Consider the following 13,513-nt stretch of genomic DNA (forward strand, 5'->3'; position numbering starts at 1 on the left):
TCTTTCTTTTTTCTTTCTCTCTGTCTTTCTTTCTTTCTTTCTTTCTTTCTTTCTTTCTTTCTTTCTTTCTTTCTTTCTTTCTTTCTTTCTTTCTTTCTTTCTTTCTTTCTATCTCTCTACAGTCTATCTATCTATCTATCTGTCTGTCTGTCTGTCTGTCTGTCTGTCTATCTATCTTTCTTTCTTTCTTTCTTTCTTTCTTTCTGTCTGTATGTATGTCTGTCTGTCTGTCTGTCTGTCTGTCTGCCACTGATCTGTCTGTTTGTCTATCTTTCTTTTTTCTTTCTTTCTTTCTTTCTTTCTTTCTTTCTTTCTTTCTTTCTTTCTTTCTTTCTTTCTTTCTATCTCTCTACAGTCTATCTATCTATCTGTCTGTCTGTCTGTCTGTCTGTCTGTCTGTCTGTCTATCTTTCTTTCTTTCTTTCTTTCTTTCTTTCTTTCTTTCTTTCTTTCTTTCTTTCTTTCTGTCTGTATGTCTGTCTGTCTGTCTGTCTGTCTGTCTGTCTGTCTGCCACTGATCTGTCTGTTTGTCTATCTTTCTTTTTTCTTTCTTTCTTTCTTTCTTTCTTTCTTTCTTTCTTTCTTTCTTTCTTTCTTTCTTTCTTTCTTTCTATCTCTCTACAGTCTATCTATCTGTCTGTCTGTCTGTCTGTCTGTCTGTCTGTCTGTCTGTCTTTCTTTCTTTCTTTCTTTCTTTCTTTCTTTCTTTCTTTCTTTCTTTCTTTCTTTCTGTATGTCTGTCTGTCTGTCTGTCTGTCTGTCTGTCTGCCTGCCTGCCTGTCTGTCTGTCTATCTTTCTTTTTTCTTCCTTTCTTTCTTTCTTTCTCTCTACAGTCTATCTGTCTGTCTGTCTGTCTGTCTGTCTGTCTGTCTGTCTATCACTGTCTGTCTGTCTGTCTATCACTGTCTGTCTGTCTATCACTGTCTGTCTGTCTATCTTTCTTTTTTCTTTCTTTCTTTCTCTCTACAGTCTATCTATCTATCTGTCTGTCTGTCTGTCTGTCTATCACTGGTCTGTCTGTCTGTCTGTCTGTCTGTCTGTCTGTCTATCTTTCTTTTTTCTTTCTTTCTTTCTCTCTACAGTCTATCTATCTATCTGTCTGTCTGTCTGTCTGTCTGTCTATCACTGGTCTGTCTGTCTGTCTATCTTTCTTTTTTCTTTCTTTCTTTCTCTCTACAGTCTATCTGTCTGTCTGTCTGTCTGTCTGTCTGTCTGTCTGTCTGTCTATCACTGGTCTGTCTGTCTATCACGAGTCTGTCTGTCTGTCTGTCTGTCTGTCTTTCTTTTTTCTTTCTTTCTTTCTCTTTTCTGTCTGTCTGTCTGTCTGTCTATCTATCTATCTATCTATCTATCTATCTATCTATCTATCTATCTATCTATCTATCTATCTATCTATCTATCTATCTATCTATCTATCACTAGTCTGTCTGTCTGTCTGTCTGTCTGTCTGTCTGTCTGTCTATATCTATCTATCTATAAGATCAATTCATAATTCTGAGTTCGATTAGCCACAGATTTCGATGTGGTCAATAGGTAACAGTTGTATGGGGACTCAGGCTTTGGTCATTCTCTCACAGCTGAGGTGTTAAATGACACCTCTAATGGGTCACATTAAAGGCAAAGCCACCGGTGTGCTTTGTGTGTGAAACTTTAATGGAATTTCACACCACACATGTAACTGAAGTAATGAAGCTGACCAAACAATATTAAGACCCATCACTTCAATATACTAAGAGAAGACCTTTCTGAAAACAGCCCCATTTAGACTTCAAGTTTGTTAGATTTCCCATTAAGCATTTTTACACGTGAAACACTGGTAGTTGCCATCTGTCTGGAATAAACTGGGAATGCAGAACTTAAAGGAATAGTTCACCCAAAAATGAAAATTCTGTCATCATTTACTCACTCTCGTGTTACAAACCTGTATAAATCTCTTTGTTCTTCTGACGCACACAAATTCAGTTATTTTGAGGAATGTTTGTAATCAAACAGTTCATAAGCCCTATTCACTTTCATAGTATTCTTTTTTCCTACTATGGAAGTAAATGGGGCTCACCAACAGTTTGTTTACAAACATTCCTCAAAAGATATTTCGTGTTCATCAGAACAAAAAAAATGTATACAGGTTTGTAACAACATGAGGGTGAATAAATTATGACATAATTTTAATTTTTGGGTGAATTACATTTTGATAAATGATGGTAAACACAGAGCTGACCATTTACTTCCATATAGTAGGAAAAACAAATACGATAAAATCCAATGGGTACCGTCTGTGGGTCCAACTGTGTGCTTACCATCAATATCAAAACATATTCTTTTGTTTTCATCAGAAAAAAGAAATTCATACAGATTTAAAACATGAAGATGAGAAAATGATGACAGAATTTTCATTTTTGGGTGAATTATCCCTTTAATTTGAAAACACACTTTTTGCTTTTTACAGAGAATGTGTCTCTACTGTACACTTTTAGACTCTTTGAATAAATGCGTGTGGGAGTTTTGAGACGTCTCTGTTTAGACTGGCACCTTTACACGACAGCTTGAGAACTGCTAGGTGTTAAACCCGTGAGACACAGTTCACCAGATCTTTTCGTGACCTCTCCTAGCTAAAGTCAAGAGTTTATTTTGTATACCTGAAATGCTTTTTGCCATTGTGTTTAACATTATCCCAACTGATTTGACACAGAACTTTGTTTACATGTATGCATCTGGCAGACAGTTTTTTCCAAACCGACATACAGTGCATTCAAGTTATACATTTTATTAGTATGTGTAGTACATGAATTAAACCTTTGTTATGCTAACCAACTGAGTTACATGAGCACTTAACTGTTGACAATCCCAAAAAACAACTTTACCTAAAGTGACTTGCATTCAAATACAGTATGTGTATTTTTGAGAATCGAACCCATGCCCTTAAGTGGTGAATTCTGGACATGGATTAATAATCCTATCGTTACTATCAATAAAATCTTTCAAAACAGAAATAAAATGCTCCCTGAAATGTCCTTTCAAGACCTTGGTATGACCTTAGTGATTGTGTACTTACCTAACCCCGATCTCACCCTCTGGGAACCGAGAGGTGGCAGGACTGTGGTGGTCTTTGGCACCTCTGAGGGCTGGTGGATGAGAGAGTTAACATGAATTACTTCACCACCAGAATCCACCACAATCTTATAAGATCCAATGTTCGCGTGTAGTTGAAAACATTAAAAGACTTAGGGCCCATGTTTCCATTCAGTACTGATGCTGATGTCATAGAGTCCATAGCAGCAACATTATCCAAATCTTCTCCTAACATTCCCATGGGAAGCACAATGTTTTCTTATTCCATCCTCTCGCGGTGTGCGGCATTTTGCACCCTGGGTGTGAATCAAAACAAAATATCTTGGGAATGAAGTGCTGCAAATCAAGAGAAATATGACATTGCATTGTGAGGAAAACACACGTATGTGGTGCCCATATAAAAAAGGCCAAGTACTGTAAATATACAGTTGGTAAGAAAATTATAGCTAATGACACTTAGGCTACGTTTACATGACAACAATGTAGTTAAAAACTAAAATGTTTTTCTTTTGAGTTTTTAAAAAATTGAAAGTGCACATGACAGCGTTGCCAAAAAAATTCACGTTTACACAGATCCGCATTAATGGCTACAATTGCTTTATTATGCTGTATGCACATTTCCAGTGACATTGTTGATGTGTGTCACCCGTCTCTTTCAATGAGGTCATTAGGAGGCGTTCCTAATTCTGGTTGTCCTCAACTATAAATAAATAAGGAACCATCCTCTGAGTAAATGACAAAAAACAGATGATGTGAACTCATTGGTAGTCGCCCCCGAAAGTTGCTTGTCATTTGCATAAAGTTGAACTGTTCCCAGTCACCAACGGTCACTATAGCTCATGTCACCAGAAGTCGCCAGCTCTCCATTAAAATGAATGTGATTGTGTTGCTTTGTTGCTGCATGTCGCTTGTAATGTGAACAGGCATTATGTTCGCCAGACTAGTAGTTGGCGATGTTAAGAAACACCACCCGCCTGCGCACACACTCGTTCTTCTACAGAGCAATAAATACAAACAAAACGGCAAAAGCATTGACCAATTTTTTTTGATGAACAATGAGGTAGCGACCCTGGACTATAAAAAACCAAAGTTTGTAAACTTTGTTGAAAAAACATTAAAGTCGTCTTGAAATTGAATTTAAAAACTCTTTACCCGCTACAGAGGTTTTTTTTTAAAGTTGCCAGCCAGCGCTAGCATTTTTAATGATTTTCACAAAAGTTTAATGCCTTCCAGGAGATTTTCTTCTTGAAATATATAAACATACAATATATCAAATGAAAGAACAGACCGTCTGCTTTTAAACCGTTTCATCCTATCTTCATTTGTTTTCTTTTTATTGCTTCTCAAATATGGGTAGGTTTCTTCAAAAATACCAAATTTTGAACAAAATAATTGCGTTTTTAAGGACTTTTGATAAAGATCTAATTCAGAGCAATAATCAAAAAATACACTGTATTTATTGCTTTTGGATCAGTTGGTTGATTTAGTGTTTTATAAGTTGGGTAAGAGCGCCACAGAACTTATTTATAGCAGAAATATAGATTGCCATAAAAACTCAACCTGATCTCACAAATATCCGTGAAATAGTCGCTCATTATTTTGCTCAGTTTTGCGTGCAATTGTCACGTATTTCCACCATTTTACGTGCCCGTGCCACGACTTTCTTTTCCGTGACAGTTTCACGTATTGGTTACTCAACTGTTTTTCCTATTTTTAAAAAATTTTTGCTTCGGTTTGGTGTTAGATTTGCTGTTTGCTTTAGGATGTCACTTAAAGTATTAGTTTATAAAAAAATTTTCATATGCTTTTTAAATCATTGCCCCTTGATGTTAGGGTTAGAGTTGGGCTATACATTTATATAATTCATATATATATATGATTGTGTGTGTTTTAGATATAAATAATAATTATACACAGTACACACATATATGTTATGTAAACACAAACTTTTATTTTGGATGCGATTAATCACGATTAATCTTTTGACATCCCTAGTAAAAATACGTGACAATGTCACGCAAAACCGAGCGAAATAATGCGTGACTATTTCACGTACCATGTGAGATCAGGCTATACAAACTTGTCATCGGCAGGGAAGCGTTTTCTCATAATTGACGAGATTACACATCAATGGTGGGGAAACGTGTTAAAGGACAAGTTCGGTATTTTACACTTAAAGTCCTGTTTTCAGATTGTTTATGATGAAAATTTATGATGAGAATATTATTTCTTGTATCACCTCCCACCTCTAACAATGACTGTATAGGTGCACAGGAAAAATCCTTCCTAAAATGCATTAAACTTTCGTTTACAAAGACGTGAAACTCACCGAGTGGTCAGGGGTGTTCACTGATATGCTCACACAAAAATCGCTGCAAAAGACGCATTCCAACAGGTTTTATCGTAGTTTTTGTCCAACTCCATTGACTTGTATTAGATGTGCTTTGAGGTACGGTATTACTCCGCGCCGTGAATGTTGTTTGTATTCTTGCCATTGGCAAAGGTGGATTATCGCCACCAACTGGACTGGAGTATCTATTATTCAAGCTCTCAACGAAAGAATGTACGGATGTGAGGCGTTTGGAAAATAGGTCCACAAGTTAACAACGAATGCTAAAACATCTGTTGGAGGGCGTCTTTTGCAGCGGTTTTTGTGTGAGCATGTCGGTGAGCGCCCCTGACCACTCGGTGAGTTTCACGTCTTTGTGGGCGAGGGTTTGATGCATTTTGGGAGGGATTGTTCCAGTGCACCTATGCAGCCATTGTGGGGGTGGGAGGTGAAACAACAAACACCCCAAAATTCTCGGGGCAGCCGCATATGTCGAAATTTCAATCAAAACCGTTCTATTTCATCATAAACAATCTGAAAACAGGACATTAAGCGTAAAATACGAACTTGTCCTTTAAGGAATACTGTATTTATTATAAGTGACCCATCATTTTTTTTATTCATTTACCCTCATAATCTTTAATAAAAGCCGTTAATCTCCTCCACTCCTCGAAACAACCTCCATTTACTTTCTGTCACGAGGAGTGGCTCAAGGGCGGGATTAGCAATTAGCAACATGACCCAACTTACAATGATCCAGTCAGTTCTCGTTGGAAGAAATCAAGTCCCGCCTACCTTTTTTCTCATTTCAGAAGTCACTCAGATATACATCAGAGAAAATAAGACAATTGCTACTTCCATTTCATGACAAATAAACTCTCTTGAGGAGCACAAACACAGTCCTGTAGGCCGCCAAAGCTGTTTTGGTTATACTCGCGCATGCCTATAGCCTAATTTAACACATGTGCACGACCTCACCTATTATCACAGATTCAAGTTTACTTAGGAGACGACAAGACGTGTTTTCAAAAACTTGCTCATTGAAACCCGTCTTCAAAAGTTTGCATTTGCAGGATCTCAAAACAGGAGTTCTCAGTTGTCTCATTTAAAGGTGATGTGTAAATTTAAGCGGCATCAAGGGTTGAGATAGCGAATTGCAACCAACAGCTCACTCCTCAATTTTAAAATGCATTCTGTCAGTCCCTCCAGAAAAACATGATTCAATGCATAATCAGCCAAAGTCCACATATTTATGGGATGGCCGCATTTTTTTTTAATACAACACACTTCCGTCGCATAAATTGCAGATTTCTGCATGCAAAATATGCAGGGCTTGCATGATTTCAGAATCCCTGCATTTTCTGAGCAAAAGTCTTATATATTTTAGCAAAAAGTTGAAAAATGTTGCATTTACTTCACACAAGCACAGCCATGGGAACGTTATGAAGTGACGTAATTACGCAACGTGAACATGCAAACAGTTTTTGCAAGTTCCCGCAATTTCATCGCATAAAACTGCATAAATATCCCGCATATTCCATCATATTTTTTAAGAAGACGTGTCGCAAGATTAAGGATTTTTGTCCGCAACAATCACAAAAAAAACTGTGTTTTTCAAGTAGGACTGTTCTGTAGCCACAACAGGACAAACATAACGTTGTCTGAGACAACGTAGGGACGAAACGCGCTCTGTATGTAGATAAAACGGCTCATTCTAAGGTAATAAAAACAATAAAGTTCATTATGTGCGGCCTTTTTACACCACTGATAATATAGTTATGTATATTATTTTGCATTTCTTTCACAAGATCCTCCTAAAGTTACACATTGGACGGTTAATTTCTACTTTTTCTTTTCAAGTTCCTAAGAAGAACATATGCATGATCTTTAAAACCTCATTAATTTTTGCCAGAACAAACAGCATCACTGAATATTGTTGTCAGTCAACCCACATACATCACCTCCCCTCCAACTCCAACCATTGTGACCGTACGTGCAGAATATCTTATATGTCTAAAAACTGAAACCTCTCAACCAAGCGAAAAAATCAACTTGGCACCAGGCAGCTCAGTTTCCCGGGTCTTGTTGTGTTACATCTTTCACAAAGATGCTCAAATCCCAGAACAGAACGAGCTGACATGTATAGACCGGATGAACTCAAGCCAGTGTGCAAAGGTCAACCAACAAAATAAATAAATAAATAAATAAATAATGGAGGCAACTCATAACACATAAATATTTTAATTTTGTAATTCATAATTTACAGTCACAAAACAAATCATCAGAACATAAAACATACAATGAATCTATCTCCAAATAAATATAAAAGGGATGAAGCAAGTAGAAATAAATACAAATAAATAACAAAATGTATTATTTATGCATAAGTATTAACTTCTCAAATTTTGTTGAAACTAGAAATGTGTAAATAAGTGTACAATATTCATCTTTTAAAGGAACTCTGTAAACTTTCGATTCATTCTGGTGAATGCTTTGTTGTACATCATTTATTAATGCAAAGCAGTGATACAGTGACATGCACAGATTTGTTCAAGATTGATCAACTATGACCTTTGATGTTACAGGTTGATTCATATTAAAGCGGCCCTTACATTAGACTCAACCATGTAAAACTACAGTGAGGATGCAGGTTACCGATGGTTTTATTTGCAGTGACACGTACAGATTACATCATCCAGACAATGTTTCACCAACAACACACTGAAGAAGACAAACGTTACACACATGCAACTCAGTCAACAACAAGTACATATATGTGGCCCTGTGAAACTGCTCAATAGATGGCAACAGGGTTTAACTGACCATCATCCAAGTCAACAATACATCTTATTACAGTTTCATGACTCCACAGGATGCACAATTAATGAAGAAAATTGAAAGGACAGAGAGAGCGATAGAGAGCACTAAGAAACACAGTATGAAAAATATATTTTTTTTTAAGGTGCACCGTTCAAATTGACCAATTACAGTAAATAAAGCAAATAATAAAACAACCGAACAAACACAAGATCACATACTGCGCTGAGCATACAAATACATAAGGGAACAATTGGCCAAAATCATTGAAATCAGTCTTATTGACACAGGACACTTGCAAACACAAGGACAAAAATACATTTTTATGTTATTATAAGCAAAAGGCAAAGGGTGAGAAGCTAGCTGCTTGTGAAAGGGCAAAATACAAGATAAAGAATACGATTTTTAACAGTACCTGAATTTTTTTGACCCAAAAAATGGCACAGGATTGATCTGTCAACATATAATCAATGGCTACTCAAATCTGGGACAATTTTATCCATGTAGGAATTTACTGTAATACTCCTGGGACTACAGTATATAACTAGTGCAGATATTTTAAAGCCCATTTTCGTTTTGAACAAATATGAAATATTAGCTATATTATAATATTAATTGTTAACAAGGGGGTGCACCATTTGGACCTTTTCAATATTGCAGTACTTCACACCAACAGCCATATCTACAGTAATTGGCTGGACCAATGGGATGGCTTTGAATCTTCACAGCAAGATCTTCTCCCTGGTTTCGGGCAGTTTGAGGGCGAGTACTCCTCCGCCAACCAGAGCACAGAAAGACAGAAGAATGGGAATGACTTTGGTAATGCCTACAAATGAGGCGAAGATTGAGCTTCCCAATATGGCTGCCAGTTTACAAATGGCATTCAAGACTCCAAATGCTGTGGCTCTGTAAAAGAAAGTGAGAGGCATTAGCAAAACAATACAAAGCTGATGTGGAGAGGTCTTCAACCTTTTTCCAAGGTTGCCAGGGACCTAGAAAGACAGGAACAGGAACCCCCAGTACATGTAACGGCGTATTTCTGGGCCAAACTCACACCTCCTTTTTACTACAAGTTTCAGAAAGTTTTTTTTTCCGAATGGTGGTATCCTTTACGACTGACTGACCACATATTCCCTTTAAAGGCCTTTCTTTACTCCCTGAAAAGCACACATGTCCTGCACGTTAAGTGAGAGCGAGAACGCGCATTAGCATTGCTCCGTCGAGTAAAAGTCTGCACAGCACGCAACAACTTTGTTTTATCAAGTTGGTTCAACTGTCTTTATACAACAGTGGATGCAGTTCGTTTTTCCCAGACAGTAACGTAATTGCGAATGGGTTTATGTTTGTTCCCTGGCTGCATTTCGGAGAGAATTGCTTTACAAACAAGGCTCAGTTTGACGTCGGATTTGCCACTTGTTTACAACTGATGGATCGGTCCCAACTTTAAAAGCCCCTGATTAGGAGTCACAACCACAGGCGTAAGTAAATCTAATCTCACATGTTTTGTTTGCATACGTGCATGTAATGTAAACAACATGAAAAACAGCAAACATTTTCCGTGCATTGTACTGCACTTACGACATTTACACCTTTTAAACGGGCAAATGCAGAAAAAAGTTTTACGTCACTTTTGTTTAAAATAGCAGATAAACAAACAAGGATTAATAACTACATAGAGACGTCCTGCTGTAATCGTTGCTGCTTTTATTCCTGTTGATTAATTACTGACCCAGTATCCGATTCTGGATCATATTTTTAAGGCTGTATCTGACTGTACGCCATAGTTATTTTAAAAAAAAAGTTTTTATTTAAGTTTGATTTCCATCCTTGTCACAGCTGTTAGATTAGTATCCAAAGGCTGTGCGTACTCGTAACTCTTTAGCTCTGCCCACCGTATGCTTTCAAGTCTTCGTATTTCTCCGGCAAAAACCGGAAAGGCCGTTCTTCTTTTATTAATCTGACAACATGAAAGACTCTTTGGACTTATGAAGGATAAAATACTACTTTATAGGTAACCAGGAATAACATTAGATTGGCAAAAACAGTGTGTGTTATGCAAGCTTTAAGGCATGATTTTTGCATACGTTGTTATGATGGTTACATTACAAAGATAGAAAATATTCAACAAATATTTTTTTCATATTACATAACCTTTAATTTAAAGGCGGAGTCCACGATGTTTGAAAAACGCTTTGGATAAGGAGACGGCCCGACTACCAAAACACACTTATAGCCAATCAGCAGTAAGGAGCGTGTCTACTAACTGACATCCTTGCCGGGTTGCGTATGTGTGGGGCGGGTCTATCAACAGAAGGTCCAGATTCTATTGGGGTAGGGGCGTGTTTGTTTAGGTGATTTCAAATGTCAACATTGACTTTCAAACATTTTGGACTCCGCCTTTAACTGAATATATTTTATAGGTGGGTTGTTATGCTCTTCATTTTAATTGAGGTTTAATTTATTATTAGATGATTAATGCATTTTAATGTGATGCCTAATTTCATCAGTTCAGAAAATATATTTAGCAGATATTTTGTATTCAAACAATATTTGGAGGAACCTCAGTAAAACCACCACGGACCCCCAAGGGTCCCCAGACCCATTGTTGCAGACCCATATCCTAGTGCTTTAACATTTTGAACCCAGGAGCCTTTTACACGACCAAAAACCATTCAAAATTGTCAAATCTTAAAGACAACGGCATTTCGGTGTCCTGAAAAGCAAACTTTTGAAAACGGATTTTAAAATGCAAGTTTTTGAAAAACGCAAATCAGTGAAAACAGTGACATCACACACATGCGCATCACATGTTCAGTATACCCAGCAAACAATAGTCGTCATTTTACCATCTAGGGCTAGGCTAACTATGGCGCTATATTGTCTGGCTATAAATAACCCACTTCTAGCTTAAATAAATTTTATTTTATTTGATTTTACTTTTTATTTTATTCATTCATTCATTCTTAATTTAATTTAATTTAATTTAATTTAATTTAATTTAATTTAATTTAATTTAATTTAATTTTATTTTATTTTATTTTATTTTATTTTATTTTATTTTATTTTATTTTATTTATTTTATTTTATTTTATTTTATTTTATTTTATTTTATTTTATTTTAGGCTTATGGTTAGACATCTATTAAAGCCTATTTGTCTTGTTTCAGCCTACAGTCATGCGGGACTACCTCACAATCACAACAATGGCAGCCTACAGTACTGTGTTTGTGCTACTTAAGATAATGAGTTTATTAACTCTTTCCCCGCCAGCGATTTAAAAAAAAATTGCCAGCCAGCGCCAGCATTTTTCATGATTTTCACAAAAATTTAATGCCTTCCAGAAAACGTTCTTCTTGAAATATATAAACATACAATATATCAAATGAAAGAACAGACCCTGTTCTTTTAAATAAAAAACTACCTTAATTATTTCTCTTTTATCACCTCTCAAATATGGATAGGTTTCTTCAAAAACACAAATTTTTTAGCAAAAAGTTGAGATAATTCCATATTGTGAAGGACTTTTGATAGAGATCAGATGCGAGCGATCCTCAAAACTTACACGGACATACAGCTGTTTGTCCTAGTCACGAAACTTCCGGGTTTTATATGTTGCTATTATCTGGATAATAGTGGTATTGCGGAAAGCCGGAACTACGTGTCAATGGCAGGGAAGCGTTTTCTTTTAATTGATGAGTTAACTAGGCAATGGCGGGGAAAGAGTTAATGCTTCTCCAACAAAGTTTACAATATTTTGGCACTTTATAGACATCTATTTAAACAAAATTAATGCTCTCGGTATCTTAATTGTTTGTATTTATTGCTCTGTAGAAGAAATTGCTCTGTGTAGAGCTAATGTTACAAAGTAACATTGTCGCCTACTGGCCTGGCACGCATAATACAGCATTTTTGCGAATCTGGCTATAGACGGTTTCATCGGACACACGTGCACTGACGCGATACACATCTGGATCCGAACTTTACTTACTGGTCTGACTAGTTGCTAAACTGATTTCTTGAACAAATGTCTTGTCGAAAATAACAAATGTTTTGGTTTCCTAGGTAATCTATGTGTTGTTTTTTTGCTTGTTATATAAATAAACTACGTTTAAAGAACTTTGTTGTTATTTATTCTTAGCGGAGTTTACCGGAAGTTACGTGCGGACCACGACAGCCACTTCTTTATGTTGTTACTGCTGAAACCGTCTATACGCAGATCTTTTTGGTAACATTGTTGTGAGTACATGAAACGTTTCCGTTTTTTACTACATCGCTGTTGTGAAAACCCAGCCTTAGATACTGTGTATGTTAAACAATACCTTTTAGAAGCTGGATAGAGCTCCACAGTGATGACCTGGATGCCGTTCCACGCCGCTACGCTAACTCCACAGAACAGACATTGCCAGGCTATGATGGCCGCCTCACTAAAGCTCAAGAAAAGGAAGAAGGTGCAGCCAGCCGAAATAAGCATCGAACCACCTGCAAAGAAAACCATAAATGTATTAAAAACGAACAGGATGGTGTGCACAGGCTTTTGTGGTTAAAAAACATTAGCTACTTAGATTACAGACTGCTTTTTCTAAAAATAGTTCGACTTTGACAGTCTTGCTCACCTATTATCTTAATTCTCCCAATTTTGTCCATGAAAAGTGCTGAGATTATATTTCCAGGCAGCACAGCTAAGCTACCCAGAAAGCTGACCAAGTAAATAAGAACGTCATTCTCCTCGTCGTAGTCCAGGTGGCATCCCTTCCTAGTGTGCTCGAAGGTAACGTTCTCGAATGTACAGTCGACAAACTTCTCTTTGTATAAATCTGTGGAAATGATGAAGAGAAATGATAAATTGTGGCTCCTCAGATTGTGAGATTGTAGATGTAAGCTCTCTTACCCGTGTCGTAAAACGTAGTCCTGATAAGTGTGCAGTTTTCAAAGAAGGTTTCTGTGGATCTGATGTTCTCAAAGAAGCAGTCCACAAACAGAGAGTCTTCAAACTTCACAGACTTCATCTCCATGTTGATGAACCTGCAAGAAAGTCAATAGCACGGTTTGAGATCTTGTGATTTTTACAATTATGTTTGCGTCACATTGTATGGGACGCACTTGTCGTTGATGTATTCGCCTTCTTTGTGAACCTGATTCTCCAAGGAAAAGTTGAAATGAAACTGCTCCACCTTCTCTCTATGAAACACTTTCAGCTTGGATTCGTACTCCTCGTGCTGTAGGTATTTGATCATGTCAGGAAACCACACCGAAAGCCCGTAATAACTGAAATAAAATATTTCGAATGGTTTTATTGTT

The 13,513-nt window shown here is 36.9% G+C and overlaps 1 protein-coding gene across 2 annotated transcripts in view; it reads right to left on the bottom strand.

The window, feature by feature from the left end:
• Positions 1-7,624: 7,624 nt before the first annotated feature.
• Positions 7,625-13,513, bottom strand: part of sv2bb (synaptic vesicle glycoprotein 2Bb) — a 59,268-nt gene continuing 53,379 nt past the window's right edge. For both annotated transcript variants that reach the window (XM_055192564.2, XM_055192563.2), the window contains 5 exons: positions 13,316-13,480; positions 13,104-13,237; positions 12,829-13,029; positions 12,535-12,694; positions 7,625-9,122 (listed from right to left, as the gene is read on the bottom strand). In XM_055192564.2, the coding sequence (XP_055048539.2) occupies positions 8,939-9,122; positions 12,535-12,694; positions 12,829-13,029; positions 13,104-13,237; positions 13,316-13,480 (844 nt within the window). In that variant the 3' untranslated portion in view covers positions 7,625-8,938. The remainder of the gene's footprint in view (positions 9,123-12,534; positions 12,695-12,828; positions 13,030-13,103; positions 13,238-13,315; positions 13,481-13,513) is intronic.

Source organism: Misgurnus anguillicaudatus, chromosome 6 (genome assembly GCF_027580225.2).
Source record: "Misgurnus anguillicaudatus chromosome 6, ASM2758022v2, whole genome shotgun sequence".
Taxonomy (NCBI): Eukaryota; Metazoa; Chordata; class Actinopteri; order Cypriniformes; family Cobitidae; genus Misgurnus; species Misgurnus anguillicaudatus.